Genomic DNA, 19958 nt, shown 5'->3' with positions numbered 1-19958 from the left:
TCCAAACAAACATGTTATTTTTCATTATATTTATTTTTTCTTTTTCAACGTGTTCATTTTCATTACAAAATTATTTATCAAAAAGAGATTTTTTATAAATATACATAAAATTTCTCAAACTCATTATTGTGACATATAAGAATACATTGTTAGACAGATATATTCGAAAATTATTCATAAACCCCAGACAAGAATGAATAATACAAAATTTCACCCAAAAACAGCAATCATTCCAACCTGTCTCAACATCACATGTACTCATACATACTCACTCGCATACTCCACTAAACCAACACATAAACAAACACTACATCTGAGATATGAGGAATGTAAACAATTGTTTTCATCCGAAGATGCGTAACTAGGTATAACAAATGATGTGCTTTGCTATTAGTCCTGATTTCTTATTGTCTTCTCTGGTGAAGTTCTCAGATGTATGTGGCCAAGGGGCTTATGAATAATTTTCGAATATATCTGTCTAACAATGTATTCTTATAGCCCTAATTCTACTTTATCTATCATTCACCCGCCAATGCCCGTGTGTTAGCTTTGCCAACGCTTGTTTACCCCTGACAGAATTCATGGAGGCAGGATCGTCATTAGAGAGAGGCTAGGAGCGGGATCTGATGTCATGGAGGCCAAAGGGCTAGCGATGTCACTTCCTCACACTGTGCATTTTGTTGTATTAAAGATAGGAGAGGTCTCTTCAGGCAAGTCTGGTGTGGCGTAGCCTTACCTGATGTGACGTCACTTGTCGTTGCCTGTCAGGAAAAGGGCATTTTAGCAATGCTTGCGATTTTCATGGGAAACAAATGTGTGTTTTGTTCGTGTTTATATGAGTGACGGGGACTTGACTTATTCCGTCCTGTAAATGCAGACTCCCGCATATCTCATGGTGACCGGTTCCCATTTAAGTTCGCCAGTAATATGCTGGGATCTTATCCTCCCTTCAGACTGGAAAATAAGGTTTGTTATAGATTTCCCCTAGCTTAGTGTTAGTCCTCATAATAATCTAAATGTTTCCTGTGTTCAATGGCACCTAAAATACCCACATATTATCTGCCAAGACTGATGTGTAACGAGGTAGGTCAACTGTTGCAAGGCCCCTGTAGCACTAGCCCTGTCTTACAAGGCTTGTCAGCATTCCTGTAGCACAGGCCATGTTTGTACTTCTAATTATTATTACATTTTGATTATTTCTCACCAGCTATGGTGTTTATTGTGCCCTGGAACAGATTATGCAAGCTCAGAAGATCAAATTATGTAAAGCTCTGGGCCAGAAGGGTTAAAAACTCAGCGGGTGGAGTGTGCAATGTGGTAATCACTGCTCTTTAATGTAAACAATGTGTATTAGAAGCTGTACACTAGTATATGTATCTTTCACTTGTAAATAGCAATCAGACATATTATAATGGTCCTAGTAATTGGTACAGGTAGGCTTCATAACCGTGGACAATGGCTTGATTTTTTAATACTGGTGCATTATAGGTATCGTGATGATCTGATTTTGGCACTAGAGGATTGCGGTTGTGCCTAACCTAGGCACATAGAAGAGACAGACATGTTTGTATTATTAGGAGACATTTCCATAGTGCTATTTATTGTTGAGGCCTCACAATGCTTTTTTGCCGTGCTTCTGAGATGGGAGGTGGCTAAATTGTTTACTAGTTTTGAGTACTGGTGTTGTGAAGCCCAGGGAGTGTGCTAAATACTTGGGGCAGCAGCGAGGAAGCGCATCTTGTGCTTACAGTAAAAAGTGAAAAAAGTGCGAGGATATCTTCAAAGTCTGTATACACACATCCGTTATCTTGGTCCTGGTTTGAGAACAGACAAGGCTCTTCTGATTTCTCGATGGCTGTGGATGGAACTTCTTTTCTTTGGTAGTATGTTTAAATGAAAAGCTGCTTCGCCCCTTATGGATTATTTTTTAAATGAGGGAATATTAGACGCAGGACCATTTTTAATCTGAGGTTTCTCATCTGGTTGTATAGTCTGAGGTTGCATTGTAGGTGGCAAGCCCCAGTCGGTGGATTGCCAGTGTGCGATGCCGACAGCTTTGAAGGATATTCCTTTTGCCATGGGTAACCAGTGAAGTACTCTTGGGGACAGGGACAATATGCCCTGTCTCTGGAGGTTTAGCATTAGTCTGTATGGCGTGGTCTGGATTCTTTGTGGCTTGGCACCAGCTTTGTAGCTGGTGATTCCACTGTAGACTTTGTTTGCATAATTTAACCATGATGTGATTTCTGTATTCTGTGACAGTTCTATGAGAGCTATAGGTAGGGGAAACTATGCCATAGGATTCTATTTTTGTAAAATGAGCATCTCTTCAGTTTGTTGACTTGGTATCGAACAGAGAGGTCGAAGTCTTTGATCACACAAAGGTGTTTCAGTCCAGTTGATGTATTTTACAGCTGTCCCATTTCCTGCGGCCAAGAGGATGCAGGGATGTGATGTTACCAGGATCCATAGGTTAGTTTTACAGTTTTAGAGGAGTTGCATTTGAAGTGATTTTGAGCATCCATTGTTTAAAGGCCCGGAGACATATGGTAAACATAGAATTCTTGATTATAGAGAGTTTTTTTCTGTTTCAAGTTGATCTGTATTTTGTTAGCGTAATTAAAGCATGTTAGCTTGAATGGAATAACATGGTTGGAAAGTAGAGCAAGGTAAAAGTTTAAAAAGTAGGTGAGTGATTATTGAACTCTTTGAGAAACCTTTTGAATTATTGTGGAGAGAGGAGCAGCATGGAAGCAGTGAGACAATTTTAGGTATAGCTATACGGTAGAATTTAATCCGGCTCATAACTGTGCTCACTGTATTCAACAATCATCTAGCCATTGACAGGAATTTGGTGGTCCACCATGTCGAATACAGAGGAGAGGTCAAGTGGCGGATGGACAGTAACCACGCTATTAATGACAGAATTCCTGAGGTTGTCCATGAGAGATTCACGCTGAATGAGTGCTTCAAGTCTGAATCCATTCTGTCTATCCGACCGAAGACTGTTTTGCTCCATGAAAGATAAGATGGTTGGGAAAATGCAGCTTTTTCAATAAGTTTACCTAAAAATGGTCCAATCCCTATTTCTTTACTCTGGGCTTGACTGTAAGATGTTTATAGTAGAATTCTTTTGAAATATTTGGGGGGGAAGGACCCACACGTGGGTCTGTTATGTTTATGCCTTTGATTAGATCATAGTTTTCTTTTTCTGTTAAAGAGTTGAATGAGCACAGCTTGGGTGGTTTAGTCCAGGTAGAATGGTTTGGTAGTAATCGTGGTGCAAGGTTGCCATTGCTACCTTTCCAGTGATTCAAGGCTAGCAGCATTATCGATGGCATGGCTTGTGGTCACTGAATTCCTGACAGTGTTTTGCACTTGTTGAGGCGATGGTGAGGTCATAGGATTTCTTGTGAATATTGAAGACCTCTTTGTTTGGGCATATGGTTTCAGAGATGTATTGGCGTTTTTGATTGTGTTTCTGTAAATTCAGTACTGTCTTTTGAGGTTTATCATTAAGGTTAAACATCCTTCTCCAGAGCTTTTTGAGCGATCCCTTTTTTGTTCTCTTTATAGTTTTACATATGAGCTCTAACAGTCTGCTTTTATTTCTTAAAGTTATGTTCATGTTGTTTTGCGAAGGGTCGATGTGGCAAATGCCCCTGTTAAATATTGGTAATGTGTTTTATGGACATTTCTGGTTTCCAGTTAATGGAAACAGAGAAATGGTCCTCAAACACATTCAGGTTGATATGTCTTCCATGATAAACCACACAAAGAATGTGATAATGTGCTGGATACTCTGGTCTTGTTGACAAGACAAGAACCGAAGAGAGCACTATTGTTTATAATGGATGAGAAAGCACACTTAGGGGCATATTAGAAACAACTTGCGATAATTATCGCAAACCGCGCTTAGTGCGATTTTTATCGTCTCCTATCGCTGGATTTTATCGTGGAGATAACGCAGTATTACCAATGTTTATCTCCACATCGATAATAAATAAAGTGATAGTGTCGAATCCCATCTATAACATGATATTTTCAGCGATAAAAATCCTATCGCTAAGGAAAATCTCGCTAATAGGTAGGTGGGGACTTAGTCGTAGAATGCACCTCCCATTGACTAATATGGCTAAGTCAGGTTTTTACCAGTGGAAAATCCTGGCGCTAATCGCGGTTAGCGCGCTTTTTTTATTGCGTCACAGGTTTTCCTAATAGGCGATAACCAGTTTGGGTACGCCCACTTTGCATGTTATTAGCGATAAATATCGCTGACATGCAAAGCAGGCCCCATACTGGTCGCTTTCGCCTGGAAGCTGTCGCTAACTGCTGTTAGCGACAGTTTGGGAATTGGGCGATAAAAAAATGGCCACTTTATTGGCAAAAAGTGCCGCTGAAACGGTGATAGCGCCCTTGCTAATATGCCCCTTAGTTTTAGTGGCATTCTTCATTGTAGGCGGACTCACCCCACCCTGATAAGATTATACTATCTGGATGGCCAAGGCTTCAGTGAGAGGAAGTCAAGAAAAACACAACTAGATAAACAAGGAATCCAGATAATTGTTAAAACAGCCCTCTGTGTACATTATTTTGCATGGACCTTATAAATTACAGTTGTGTTGATGTCAGCAGCTGTTTGGATGTTTCTGGTAGGTTGAGTGAGAAATTGATCCTATTAGTATTGGCAGGGCTCAAAGTGGTCCGGGTCCTGCTGGTGGTCAGCACAGGTAGTTCTAAAAAGCAGATGCTAAAACGGGTCCCTATTGGGCTCTCCATTTTTGTCCTCAACCTCTGCGAAAAAAATAAATCTTAACTCTGAAGCAGTACCGCCCTTCACTGCCTTTGATGTAACTTTAAAGAAACACGTTATAGTTCTTTCATAGCCTCGTCATGTCAGAACTGAAACATTTTCAATAGGCTATACAACAACAACATAGTTGTTGCTTATGTATCTTATGCAACTAACAACCATTGACAAAGCCAATAGTTCTGGCTTGTTGTAGGTGTAATGTTACTTGCATTATATATCTGGATGCAATGACAAAATCAACAAAATACCAGTTGAGCGGCACGCTATGGTAAGCACAGATTTTCAGTTTACATGTTTTTAAGCCGCACCTATAATCACATTGGCCATGCCCCTTTGAGAGACCTCCCAATTCATTAATCCCACTTAAAACCCTGAGTATTGGTATATATACATTGGTTATGACTCCTAACATTGTGCTGAAGCTCTTTGCCGACAGGTAGCTCTTTTTCGACAGGTAGCACCCACTCTGTGGCAGCTACGTATTTGTAGTTAAGTTATGCATAGAGGTTATCGTTTGAAGGTCTTGTTTATCATGCAGTTGTGATAGCCTTCTCAAACAAATATATCATGCAGTTCCATATATGTGGAGTTGCATTATTGCCATGTGTTGTCTATTTATCTTACAATGGATTAGCAGTTTTTCATGTAAGTTGATTTATTAGCTAGATATATATGGAGTGTTAATGAGACAGGAGGATTGCTATGTATTGGAAGAAGAGAGCAATTGTACTGTTTAGATGTTTGTTGGCAAGACATTACACTATGTTTTCTGTCAGTTATTAGTTGTGTATGGACGTCATGACACTGCCATTCAATCAAGATAACTAGAGTGTTTGGTCTGTGTTGTGCACACCCCCTGTTCAATCCGGCAGGTAGCTTCTAGGCTGGATGTAGAGCTATTCATGCAGTTAATGATGTATTATGATCACGTCATTTAGTTGTGTAGTTTTCAGCCACTGAGATTAGACTTTTTTGGGACAAATATTATGTTGTGTGATCTGCTGAATGTGTAGGTCCAGGGATCCTTTGTTCGAAGTTCGGTTCTTTAATATTTGTGAGTAGGCAAGAGGTATAGTGACCCCCAGCCAAAACTGAAGCTTGGCATTCAAACAAGATGACACTCCTCCGTGAAAGGTACACTTTTTCATTCTGCTGAATCAAAGACAGATTGAATGGATAATAGCTAAGCAGGTTGTGTTGTCGTTGTTGTAGTCAGGCTCCTAATGGGGCTATGTGAAAACAATTGCAACACTGCCTCCAAAATCTTCTGTTTGCGACCATCTTTCCACCACATGGGCAGGTCAAAGCCAAAAAGACTCTTCAGATTGTTCTGCCAATGTCTGTGCCTCATAACATTACAATGGGGAGAGGGCTCAGCCAGCTGTCTCTATCATCAGTCACCTCCAGTCATGACCACATCCAGCAGGATAACACAGAGACAAGATAGCAGGCTCCACATAAACGAAATATTATCATACGTTGAATAATCATAATTCTTCCTATCACTATAAATAATACAGAAACCATAGTCGCAATTGTACAAGGCCTGGGGTATAGTAAACAAGACTGCAAGATGGTGGTCATCTGAATGTGTCTCTCTCTAGTATTTCCAGCCTACATACAGTAAGTACTACATAATCCCTGGCTGCATAACTGGATAACCTTTCTATTTGATGAGAGCACATTTCATAGTTCTGTCCTCCAAATACTTTTAAAACAGGCACCAAAGACAATTTATGGATATGACCCATCATGGAGAAACATTGTCATTTGGGCTTATGGCCATGAGCTGCAAACTAAGATTGTAGATACCACACAGCTCCTCCGTGATGAATAATTCAGAGTGAATTTAGAACAACTCATCCTTATCTTATTTATTTATTCTGAGTTTTATATCGGTCAAACATGACCCATGGGTATCAGAACGCTGTACAGTTACATGTCGTAAATTGTTTAGAATACAACAGATATAGAAGTAGTAGCAGACACACAGTTCCGATGCGTACCTTTTGTACCTGGTTACGACAATAACAACAGTAGGACGCATTAAGTGGAGTAATGTACAGCCTAAGTGCATTTGTAGCGATCTAGAAAGTTTACCCTTAAATAAGTTATTGTCCTGTTATCAATGCGTATCCCAAGGTATACAGCCCTTTCCCACTTCAGGTGAAGCCACAGCTGCACCCATGAACTACCGCAAACACATATTTGATGTACGTGATCAATTGTGTAAACAGAATTGGACTGGCCCACTGTGTGGAGATAATGGAATGTTAGTTGGTATTCCAAGTCACTTGTAAATTGAGCTTACTCAGCTGGGCACAAGAGGCTTTGTTTATAAACCCCTCACACACCAACCTGGTTGGTGTCATGCTTCATCATCGGGGTCCAACCAGGCAGCCGAGTGCCGCCTGGTTGTGCTTCGACGCCTGACTACAGCGGAGCAGGCGTGGTGCAATTGTGTGATGTGGTGAAGGTGAGTAGTAAAATACACCTCTGGGGATCCTTGCCCAATATTTTATTAATGGCGGCCCAGGGTGTGAGATAAAAGTATGTGGTGCAACTACAAGTAGAAAAATTAGGACTACTTAGTTGTCTAGGTGTTGGCGGTCTACATGTTTCAGTCCCTAAGGAAGAGTTTACGGGACTTTCGTCAGGGCCAGGTAGTGAGTGGCAAAAAGTGGTGCCACGTGTGAATAATATCCTACACACGCGCTAAGGTGTGTGGAAAAGCCGGGACGCCGTGGGCACCAGAATAGGTTCAATGCAGAGGACTCCTAATTACCAAATAATATACGGGAGTACCTCTCCCCCCGCCCCGATCTTCTGGACTATAACCCCTAGCGAAGATTTTTCTCGCTTCACTGCAGTACATGTAAGTCTAACAAACTGCATTTTTAACCTTTTTCCACACACCTTAGCGCGTGTGTAGGATATTATTCACACGTGGCACCACTTTTTGCCACTCACTACCAGTGCAAAAATAAAAGTTAGTTCTAGCACATTTATCACTGTTAGTATTTAAATGATCTGTAAGACATTCCTGTTTATGTGAGAAACAAACTATGTATTTCCTAATGTTTTCAAAATCGTGATATCTATCTCTTGGCTCAATTTTATTCACTGACCTGTACTTACTGGTGTTGATACTAGTGGGGCATTTTAGTATTCACATATTTTTTCTCTGCAGGCACAAGCGTCATTAAAGGAAGCCTTAAAGATCTGCGCTACATTCCGCGGTACCTACCTTGACGTGAAGGTTAAGGCTGATGAAATCAGCTCCAAAAAGAACGAGGAGAACATCAACAATATGTATGGACAAATATTTTATTTTAACCTAAATATGTATCAATTGAAATATATTGAGCTTGAATTGATTCTTTCGAACATTTCAGCTTTTCCTTCCCACATGTATTTATTTATAGATTATGATAGCCTGCGACATTCAGTCACATGATTGGCTCACCTGTGAAAGGTCTGGCAGAATGATTGTGGAACAAGTAATCGATTTACCTCTCTTACCTCTTGAAAGCTGCAAGCTCGTGGGCACTGCCACCCATAGGCTAGTTTCACATTTGAAATCAGGATCAGCTCAGGTGTGGTCGGTGGCATGCCAAGCTGCTGTCTCTGAAAGAGAGGTTGACCAGAGGTGCAGTTAGTCACATGTCAGGCCAGTGCCTGAGCAGAAAGGATGTCACCCATAGCCTATAAGGGTGCTTATTGTGCCTTCATGGAACCACGGTTTCTGTATCCTGAGATCAGTGTTCATATTCAAAAGTATTGATCATTACTACCCATGTGCTGCATTTGCAACACCAAATAAAAACCTATAAAAGGCAATATGTGACTTATATTTTTCAGCTCGTTTAAAAACACTTAGTGTAAGAAAAATACTTTAAAAAGGCTATTATAAAAAAGGATGAGAGTAAAGAACTTATAGCAGCCTTCCTCTGTAATCATAATTTTTATTTTTTTCTTTAATAAAAGAGATACATTGAATGAAAATGTTCCCTGGACCTTCAGCCTAGCCTAGCACTGTCACTGTAAGGTTGACCAAGGACCACCACAATCCAGCATGCAGCAGAGCTGGCAGTTTTACTTCTCAACATAGGATCTTGCATATCAATTTCTGCTTCAGTTGCTGTGCTTTCACTGGAGAAGTGGGAGCCTTGTTTGCAAATCTTGTGAATATACACTTGGTAGTGAAAAGGTGATAACAGTGAGTAATTACTTCTGCTGTATTAAGGGATGTTATGTTATTTTAGGCGATTTGTAGAGTGCATGGCTGGCTCAGCAAAGGGACATCCCTGCAGATACAGAGGGAGGGGGCATACGAGGCTCCTGAAACTGGAACAGCCAGGTCTTTACTGCCTTTCTAAAGGAAAGATGATTGGGTATGTTCCTGATGGAGAGACGCAGCAAGATCCAAAGAGTTGGTGATCGTACCTTAAATGAACGACCACAGGTTCTCGCTCTACGGAAACGCGGCACCTGCAGCAGGTAGTGGCCCGCAGACCGCAGAGCACGGGTGGGAATGTATGTAAGACATAGATTACTGAGAATCTTTGACCCGACGTCCGCCAGTAGTTTGTGTGTGACACAGAGTGTTTTGAGCCAGATTCTCTGCTCAATAGGGAGCCAATGGGGATGGCGCAACGCACTAGAGGAACTGTGCTTCGGTATGGTGAGTAGAATACGGGCTGCCACATTCATGGTGCGCTGGAGCCTATTGGTCACAGATTTATTAGCGCCAAGCAAAAGACAGTTACAATAGTCCAGCCTGGCCAAAATTGTGGCTTGAACTACCAGCTGCCGAGTGTGGGGGTCAAACAAGCCCAAAATAGGGTTGAGGCCACGCAGAATGCAGAAACAGGTTCCTGCCACAGTCTTGGCGTGCTCCTCAAAGGATAGAGCACTCTCCATCCTGAAACTGAAGTTCTTTACAGTGTTTTTATGGCACAGGTGGGGGACCCAGCTCCTGAGGCCACCACCTTTTTTCCCATAAATGGGAGTCTCTGCATAATAGGAGGATCTCCGTTTTAGACGCGTTAAGCTGGAGACAACTCGCCTCCATCCAGCCTGCTATAGTGGACAGGTCCTCCTGGAATTTGCCTGCATCCTGGCTGGGGTCCTTAGTTCAAGAAAAGACTATCTGCGTATCATCCACATATGATACCAAAGATATGTTATGGGCTTTTGCCGAACATAGATATTGAACAGGGTCAGGCTCAATACTGACCCCTGAGGGACCCCGCAGCACAGAGAGTGACTCTGAGAGTGGAAAAGAGGGGAGATAACCTACCCTTGATACCTATCTCCTGCAACCTATGAATCAGGATTTTGTGTTAGTCCGTTTCAGAGGCGGCGCTGAGATCCAGCAGGATGAGTACCGTCATATTGCCTTCATCCATGGACACTCTTAGTTGTTCCATTACAGCTAAAAGGGCTGACTCTGTGCTATGCCTGGGGCAGAAGCCATTTTGAGACGGATCCACTAAGGAGTAGGACTCCCGATACTGCGTCAGTAGGCCGTTCACAAAGGATTCTGTAATTTTCACCAGGAATGGCAGCAGGGAATTCGGGCGATAGTTCTCTGCTCTGGAAGTGTCAAGAGACGGCTTTTTCAAAAGGGGAATAACCTTGGTGTGTTTCCAAGCTTGACGGATCTCAACATTGGAGAGGCAAAGGTTCATCAGATACAGACAGTTGGGGAGAAGGCAATCCTGGTGTTCAATAAATATTTCAGGTTTAAGAGGGTCATCAGGGGTCCCTGATCTTATCTTGGTAATCAGCACCTTAAAGCCATCTATAGTGATCGGAGAAAGAGAGGACAGGGAGTGGACCCCATTCCCTGTGAGGTCTCCTCTCGGCATATCTGCGGCTTCACATGCCACGTGAAAGCCAGCCCCTCACATTGATCATTAGAAGTGATAGAGCTTTCATTGGGCGTTGGTGATTTCATCATATCCTGTAGTAGGGAAAAGATGGTTTTAGAGGGATTATTGCTAGTGTTAATCTTATTGGCAAAAAAGGAGGCTCAGGTTTTCCGGATCTGTGTATGGTAGATTTTTCTAGCGGCTTTATATTCTGATTTAGCCGTAGGGCATTAGGAGCGTCTCCAGCAATGCTTGAGAGGTTTTAAATTTTTCCTAGCAATTACAAGTGGCTCATCAAACCACTCATGGGACGTGACTTTCTTGGGATGGATCCATTTGGCTGGGATGTACTTATCAAGTGCCTGATTGATCCATTTGCCGAAGCTATTGCTAGCGCCCTCAATGTCTGAGGCAGGAGTAAGTTGAGTGGTGACAAGAATGTCTCGGAAGGTGGGGTGATCTAATTCCTGCCAGGGGCGCTCATGAATAGCGTTGCGATGTCCCTGAGATTTGGGGCCTGTTAGGTACAATGGGAAACATTTTAGGTAGTGGTTGTGACGATACTGGGGCCTCCACAAGCAGGATGTTAGACAGTACTGGATCAAGCAGGTGACCTGCCTCATGCGTTGGCCCAGAGACCAGTAAATTTAATTGACAGGCTGCCAGGTCATTAAGAAAGTTGGCTATTTCCGGGTCACTGTCAGATTCCAAATGTAAATTCAAATCACCTAAAATAGTAAAAATTAGCCGATTATAATACAAGGCTACTAATTGTGTTCATAAGACTTTCTTTAAAGATTTTGGACGACCCCGGGGGGCAGTATATCAACAGCCCATAGAGCGTAAAATTGTTTGTTAAGGCTACTTCAAACGTGCCACATTCACAATCCTGAATGAAGGCCTGGAGCAGTCGTTATATATTACTGCAATGCCGCCACCACGCTCTTTATTAATATTTGTTAACACTGAGTAGAATAAGCTCATCTCTTTCTAAAAATCGGTTAGTTATAGTAGCTACTTGAATTAATCCATAAGAGTAAAAAAAAGTCAACAGCATCTGTGGTGCATGCAGAAACCGATAGCCAAAGCACTTTGGGGACAGCCTTGTTGTCAGAATGTAACAAAGAAATTGAATCTAATTGAACTTGAACTACAAATCCATTTAAAATGTATCTCACCAATATAGTAAGTACACCTCAGGTGCTTGAATACCCAGCAGACTGAAATACTTAGAAGACAGCCTGACATCTATGTTAGACGGAGATAGAGTCAGACTGGCTTTGGACTGAAATTCCACGTTGTATTTCTTTAATAATAAATATTTAACCATTGCCTTTGAAAAGATTTTGCCCAAGTCTAGCTGTTCAAAATTTACCAAGTGCCTAGGTGTATTACTGTTATCAATGGTTACTTTAACCATTGAATGCACAAGAAATTCAATTGTTAACTAAAAACTACAAACAGTATTACAGTTGGTAGTTCCCTGAGCAATGACCCCGGTTTTGCGACAGCTTCTTTGGTGTCAGTGTGGCACTGGTCTTTCTTTAAACCCTATGTCCTGTCTAAAGGACACCCCAGGTTATGTACCTTTCTGCCCTTCTGTTCTGCACAACCTGACTTTAGACCTTTTGTCGCTGGCCTCCATGGCTTGGAATAAGTGCCCTCAGTGTGGCTGTTCGGCTGTTTCAAAGGCAACCTAAATTCTATGGGTTTGCACACGAACATAGGGCGACCTAACCGAAATCATATGGCCCAATGTGTTTGGTCCTAATAATTAAATTTGCTTGATACAAGGACCTGTACCTTAATAGTTCAAGGTGTATGCAATTCAGTTTTTGTTCTGTTGTTGAAATAGTGAAAACATAACTATTATCGAATGTGATGATTTATTCAATTTTTGAAAGCATTGTTATTCATGTTTTATGTTTATATTGTTTTGACTATTGAAGGAAAGTTTAATCCTCTGTAGCGCGATTTATATGTGAACATCATTAATTTTGAAAATGTTGAAATGAAAACAATAAACCTTCGGAATCCTTGATATGAAGGTACACACCAGCTAAATAAAAAGCGGGTGTGAACTAAACTTGAGCCCTGGCATTCTTGTTTGTTGATATCTCAGTGTGAAAGGGCCACCTTTCCTCTGCCGATAACTAGGAAACTGTTAAGATGCACCAGCCATGTAATGCACCTCCAACAAGAGCATTGAGAGATTTCACACTTCTACAAAGCCACAACCAACCTTACACGAACACGAAGGTTAGACACATATCTGGGAAAGAGGAATGGAAATGGAATACCATTACACTTGTGTTACGGCGGGATTTCTGATCTATGGCTATAGGTCTAGATCCCAACTCAGGTCGACTGAACCGTTGATACCTGTCATAGAGTAAAAGGCAATCCACTACTAGGTCAATCAGTTAAGGACTTACACCACTCTAAAGAACCACTTACTACAAATAAGTTTTAAAAGTTTATTATAAAGCCAAAGTTAACTGGAGATACAAACATCTCAAAATAAGGTTCAAAAGATATACTGGTATCAATACAAACATAAATTTTCTAAATGCTCTTAGTCGGCAGAAGAATATCACCAAAAACAATTCAAAAATCATCAGAGTTGCAAGAATAGACACAAGCTGTAACTTGTGAGTCATTTACAGAAAGGAAGAAAATCCAGATTAGACTGTCCCTACACTAGACTAAGTGACATCCCTACTTAGTAAAATCTTAACCTAAAAAGGTGTCAGCCGTGGTGACTTCCAAAGAAGATCACTCACTTCCCTTAGTCTTCGTTGTGAATCGGTGTCTCGCAGTTATCCTATCTGCCTACCCATCCGCTCTCTTAGGTTCCTTAGACCATCTGCCCTAACTCCACCCAGGGGTGCTGTCCCTAATACAAAAATCACATTTACAATAGAAACGCCCTTTAGAGACGCCCCTCACGTGGTGTCAGTTCTAGCATTTTCCATGCTGATACTCCTCTGGGCCCATCGTTAGCGTTGACCTTGCTTCTCAGCCTCTTCTCCGGCAGGACGGTACCCCCCAGGAAATTCCTGAAGCCTCCTCCAGGCCTGTGCCTGGCTCTCTGAACAAAACTCTATTCATCACTCTCTTGATTGGAACCTCCTCGCACCTGCAAACAGACACTTGTACAGTGGGCCCCAAATTCCGACCTCCACCGTATCTTCTAAGTCGTAAACCTTCGAGCAGGCTCCGCAATTTATGCTTAACATGACATTCCTCTAACTAACACATGCAGATCAAAAGAAATGACCTTATCTATTCAGGCCTATTTAGAATTACATGAAACGGGCCTGTGCACTCTGTAAACCTTTAATTTCTTAGTCTAAACAGTATTCTAACTTATTACACACAATGGTTATATGAAACACTTCTATAAAACATATAATTCAGTTCTATGATCAATAATACTTTGAATTACAACAACATTAAAATCCATATCATGTGAGAGTGTAACAGCACCTTTCATTCTCTGTGAACTGCCATGTGGCCTACTCATTTCTACGTTTATCAGTATTACATTCTCCTCTACAACAGCCACATAACATGGGATTTCAACATCATTCTAACATCTCTACACACTTCTACATTAGCTTTTCACACAGATATATGCATTCTATTTTAATTAAACACTATGTAGTGATCCAGGAGACAGATTGATGGGTTGAAGGGTTTTATTGAGTAGAAATCTACACAGCTTCTCATCTGCCAGTATTTCCAGAGTGTACAGTTTCCCCAGTCTTGAAACTAAACATTCCATCATGAGCATGAAGCAGATGACATCACAAGTATAGAGTCAGCTAAGCAGGATAGCTGAGAAAGACCATCCACTTAAAGTAACAGTGTACAATTTAACAGGTTACAGAATATAACATACCTCCCTTTCTTCCAGAGAAGTGAATCAAGTACAGTATTATATAATACGAACACATATTAAGTTAAAAAATCCTCATAAAGAAAAACATGAAAATAGTTAAATAACAGAAGTAAAAGAGGAAAAAACAAAACTACATTGGAAACAATACTAATCGCGAAATCTGTGAGGCAATGTAATGGATCTAACACTCTTCCTACGAGAAGAGTCCATATTGTTAGCTTGCATATCACATTTTTTTAGAAACACTAAGTTTGTCTTTAACCTTTACAATTTTCGAGATGTTCCACCAGTACCCTCCTTCAACTTGAACAGCATTTTCACCAATTCTTACTATCTTGATGGGTTCACTATATTTACTCCTTCCTTTCTTTGTGTGAGTAGAATTCTTAACTCTCACCAAATCCCCCACATACAACGTGACAACTTTGGTGTTCTTCTTCTGATCAAACCAAATTTTCTCCTTATTTTGTGTAATGACGGAATTGGATTTGACTGTTTCTAAAACAGACTCAATATCAACTAAGGAACAAGACCATTTAGACATCCAACTGGGTCTAAAACTGGTATTGGCTTTTCTCCCTCTTAATACCTCAAAGGGAGAAACTTTCGTGGAAGAGTGCGGCGTCGTCTTGTAAGACCAAAGCATACTTTCAAGGGATGTAATCACATCTCGCTTCCCTTCCACCGCCCACTTGACACACTCACCCACAACACGATTCATCCTCTCAACTAGACCATTCGTTTGTGGGTAATAAAGTGAACTTTTAAGGTGCTTGATTCCACAAGACTCAAGAAAAGACTTGAACTCAAAACTGACAAACTGAGTTCCATTGTCTGAAACTATGAATTCAGGAAACCCTTCTCTCAAAAAGATTTCCTTGAGAAATCCAACTACAGTAGCAGTACTGACCTCCTTAACCACTTTTACCTCAGGCCATTTTGATGTGTAATCCATCAAAACAATAATGAACCTCATACCTCGAGGTAAAACTCCGTAAGGACCCATGATGTCAATGCCTACTTTAGTCCAGGGATTGATGGGACATTCAATAGGGGACAAAGGGGGAACAACAACTTTAAGTGACTTTTCTGACACCGAACACACTGGACAGTTTTCAACAAAAGTGCGAATCTCATTGTCCATGCTTGGCCACCAAAAATCTTGTCGCACTCGTCGTATGGTTAAAGAGATACCTAAGTGGCCCTCATGAGCTTCCTTCATGATGACAAGTCTGAGATTATGAGGTGGAATGAGTTTGTCACATCTGACTAATAGACCATCCTCAATTGAAATTTCAGATTCAATCTTCCAATAGGGTTGCAACATAGAAGGTAAAGACTTCTCCTTGGGCCAGCCATTCTTGACAAAATCGAACACTTCTTGTAACACCTTGTCCTTCGACAAGGACTCTTTCCAATCTCCCTCAGACCCTACAGTTAGGACAGGAACATCTATTGAAGCCACAAAACAATCTTCTTCATCTTCATCATTCAACTCGACAAAACCTGTACCTTCATTCACACCATCACTTTGAGGAAAACGTGACAAAAAATCAGCACGTGTGTTTTTCCCACCTGTGATGTGCGTGACATCAAACTGATATTGAAGTAATTTGGTAACCATTCTTGTGATCCTGGGTGTACAACATTTGCTGGGACCAGCAGACAAAATAGACACTAATGGCTTGTGATCAGTAATTAAATTGAAATGCCTGCCCCATACATAGGGTCGATATTTGTCAATAGCCCATACACACGCTAGTAACTCTTTCTCTATGACCGAGTATTGAATCTCAGCACTCCTAAGCACTCTGGAAGCAAAAGCAACAGTAAATTCCTTTTCCCCAGAACGTTGAGTAAGAATCGCTCCTAAACCCATCTTGCTCGCATCTACAGTAATATAACATGGCAAATCTGGGTGAAAAGGAGAAAGAGCATCACCCTTCTTCAAAATGTTCTTAACTTCCATGAAAGCACAATCACACTCATGTGTCCATGCAAACTTTGTGGAAAACTTGAGTAAATTGCTAATGGGTCTGACTATTGACGCATACCCAGGCACGAATCTCGAATAATATTCTAACAATCCAAGAAGAGACTTAACACCAGACCTATCCTTAGGTACTGGTGCTCTCATAATAGCCTCAATTAACCCTTGCCTAGGTTTGATACCTTCAGAAGAAAGTAAATGACCAAGATATTCAATTTCACTGGAATTAAATTTGCATTTCTCTGTCTTTAAGACAACACCATGTTCTTTAAAAATTGCTAAGACTTTTCTGACAGTGTTATCATGTGTTTCATCATTTACAGCATAAACCAACACATCGTCTTGAAAAACAAGAACACCTTCAACATCTCTCAAAAGATTTTGCATCACCCTCTGAAAAACAGAGGCTGCTGAGGCTAATCCGAAAGGCATCCTTTTGTAGCGGAAAGTACCCATTGGTGACACAAAAGCTGTTAGTGAACGTGACTCAGGGTGAAGTTCTATTTGATGGTAGGCACTAGCCAGATCTAACTTTGAAAAGATCTTAGAGCCCTTGATGTTAGCAAAAAGATCTGTAATCTTGGGTGAGGATGAGAGTCAACCCAGATCTCTTTGTTTAAAGACCTAAGGTCCACACAGACTCTGAGTTTTCCATCTCTCTTTCGTGCAACGACCAAAGGGGATAACCATAGTGAAGACTCCGTGGGTTCTATGATTCCTTTTTCACATAGCATGGTGATTTCCTTATTGAGATCTTCCCTAATGCTAAACGGAACACTCCTAAGTTTGTGCTTGACCGGGGTAGCACCATCCTTGACTATAATCTTGTGTTTGAAGCCTACAATCTTCCCAAGTTGATCACTAAATACAGAAGGAAATTCATTAACCCACCTTGTGTTTTCTTCTTCACATGAAACAAGTAAGACTTGTTCTTTCATCCCTGGTCTAAGTTGCATCCCAAAAAGACCCTGATGGAACCAACCCAGAATATTGAGCCCATCTACAGCTACATAAACCTTCCCCCTTATCCTCCTACCTTTAAACTCTAGGTAATCCTCGAAAAATCCTAAAAGAGGAATTTTGCGTTTTTGATAGGAAATTGGTTTTCTATCCGGAGGAAAAAGTGCTCTATCACCCCATGTTTCACTAAACAATTCACTGGTAATTATAGTAATTCTTGCACCCGAATCTGCTAAAAGATTGAGTTTCTTATCACCAACAAGTATTTCTACAATGGGATCTACACAGGTAGAAGGATCACCAGTGAGGGGTATGGATGTGTTATCAGACTCTGTGACCACAGAAATGGTTTCAGAGTCCGATTCATCATCTGATTCTAAAACACAAGCTATAGTTTTCCTTTGAATTTTTTTTTTAAGCAAACAGTAGCATAATGTCCTATTTTTTTGCAATAGTTACACGTTGAATTTATAGCAGGACACTTCGAACCTTTGTTGTGCACAGCACTACCACAACGCAAACATACATTGCTTGGTACAGATACAGTATCTTTAAGTCTGGAAAAGGAATTTTCTTTATGTTTTGAAGATAAATTGTTAGTAGCTTTAACTAGTTTACCTTTTCCCTTCTTCAAATTTCCAACAAAATTAACACTCTCCACTGGTTTCTCCTCCAATTCCTTAAGGGAAATGTGAGAAGTTTCAATACTTTTTGCAATCTTGATAGTTTCATCAAGAGTAGGATTATCCATAGTGAGTAACTTTTGCCTAGTTTGTTTGTCTTTACAATGGCTAACAAATTGATCACGAATCAACTGCTCTGTAAAGTTTTCAAACAGACAGACAGAAGCTAGTTTCCTAAGAGTGGAAAAGTACGAGTCCACATCTTCACATTCAGACTGTTTCCTCATAAAAAACTTATGTCTGAGTACTATTAAATTAGGCTTCTTATCAAACCTCAGCTTGAGTTTAGTGATAGTAGTTTGATACTCATCTATTACCTCATAATCTAAGGGAGGATCAGGTAAGTGCTTGAAAATAGATCTACCTTCAAAGCCAAGAGAATGCAATAAAAGACATTTCTTCCTTTCGGGTCGATACCTCGAAGCACCTATGGCACCTAAGTATGTCTCAAATGCATCAAACCAGATGTCCCATTTCACAGGCGGTTCTCCTGGAGTATCAAGGAAAGAAGGAGGAGCATTAATGGATTGTAGTGTAGACATCATGAATTAAAAACAGTTAAATAAAGACGAGAAGTATAAAATGTTTTTGAGAAAATGACACAGGAAGATAAACTTTTGCTTTTCAAACTGAGTCTTGACTCAATTGAGTACTCCTTGAGAAGTAAGAAAATGATAATCCATTGTAGAAATGTATTCTTGAACTGTTAAGCTATCCACATGTATTCTTGAATTATTAAAATGCCTCTTGTAGAAAAGGAAAATAATAATAATAATCCATTGTGGAGATATGTCTTGAATTGTCTCTTTGATAAAGGTTTATCTTCTTGTTGATAAAGAAAAAATGATGTCACAGTATATCCTGGGATAGATGTCGTGGGAATGGAACCTACAAAAAGAATGTTAGAATGTTGGATTGTTGTGCAACAAAGGATTGTCAAAATCAGAAAAAATGGTTTAAGGCAAAGAGTTGCTAAGAAGGACTGTTGCTAAGTGACAACGTAGAATTCTTTCATCTCGAAGTGACTCGCGTGACTCTTCTCATGTGAATAGTCTCGATGTTATAATTCTCTGCATGCGCTCATGCAGAACAGAGTGATTCAAACATAAACAATTTGAAAGCTGCTGGCAAAGTTAAGGGCTGAGAGCAGGTTCAGCTGAGCGCTGATTTATGGAGCATTTAACTTTGTAAATGTAGATGCTGGCGAAGCTACTGATGCAGCGCTGGTTAACAGATGCTGGGCAATTAAGGGTCACGCTGAGTAGACGTACAAGCGCTAAAGCATTGAATGGAGATAAAAGAAAATGAGTCACTTATCTGGAGATGAATGGTTTCTTGAGAGTTGAAATTTGAGATTGAGGTTGAGTTGAACAATGTTGAATACAGTTTCTTAGAGCTGTTGATGATGGTGGTTGGCAGATGATTTGAATGGAATTGAAGATAAAAAATCCTTAGAGGCTTGAAGGTGGATGCGTGGGTTCAGCTGTGTAGAGCCGCGTCGCCAAAAATATGTAGTGATCCAGGAGACAGATTGATGGGTTGAAGGGTTTTATTGAGTAGAAATCTACACAGCTTCTCATCTGCCAGTATTTCCAGAGTGTACAGTTTCCCCAGTCTTGAAACTAAACATTCCATCATGAGCATGAAGCAGATGACATCACAAGTATAGAGTCAGCTAAGCAGGATAGCTGAGAAAGACCATCCACTTAAAGTAACAGTGTACAATTTAACA

The 19958-nt window shown here is 40.6% G+C and overlaps 1 protein-coding gene across 1 annotated transcript in view; it reads left to right on the top strand.

Annotated features, from left to right (window-relative positions):
• LOC144822741 (uncharacterized) overlaps positions 1-19958 on the top strand; it is a 2085503-nt gene that overhangs the window by 74331 nt on the left and 1991214 nt on the right. The window contains exon 9 of the mRNA XM_078680596.1: positions 8004-8125. Within this exon, the coding sequence (XP_078536722.1) occupies positions 8004-8125 (122 nt within the window). The remainder of the gene's footprint in view (positions 1-8003; positions 8126-19958) is intronic.

Source organism: Lissotriton helveticus, chromosome 3_1 (assembly GCF_964261635.1).
Source record: "Lissotriton helveticus chromosome 3_1, aLisHel1.1, whole genome shotgun sequence".
Lineage (NCBI taxonomy): Eukaryota > Metazoa > Chordata > Amphibia > Caudata > Salamandridae > Lissotriton > Lissotriton helveticus.
Note: the sequence above shows the minus strand (reverse complement) of the source record. Positions and strands in the feature narration are given on the sequence as shown.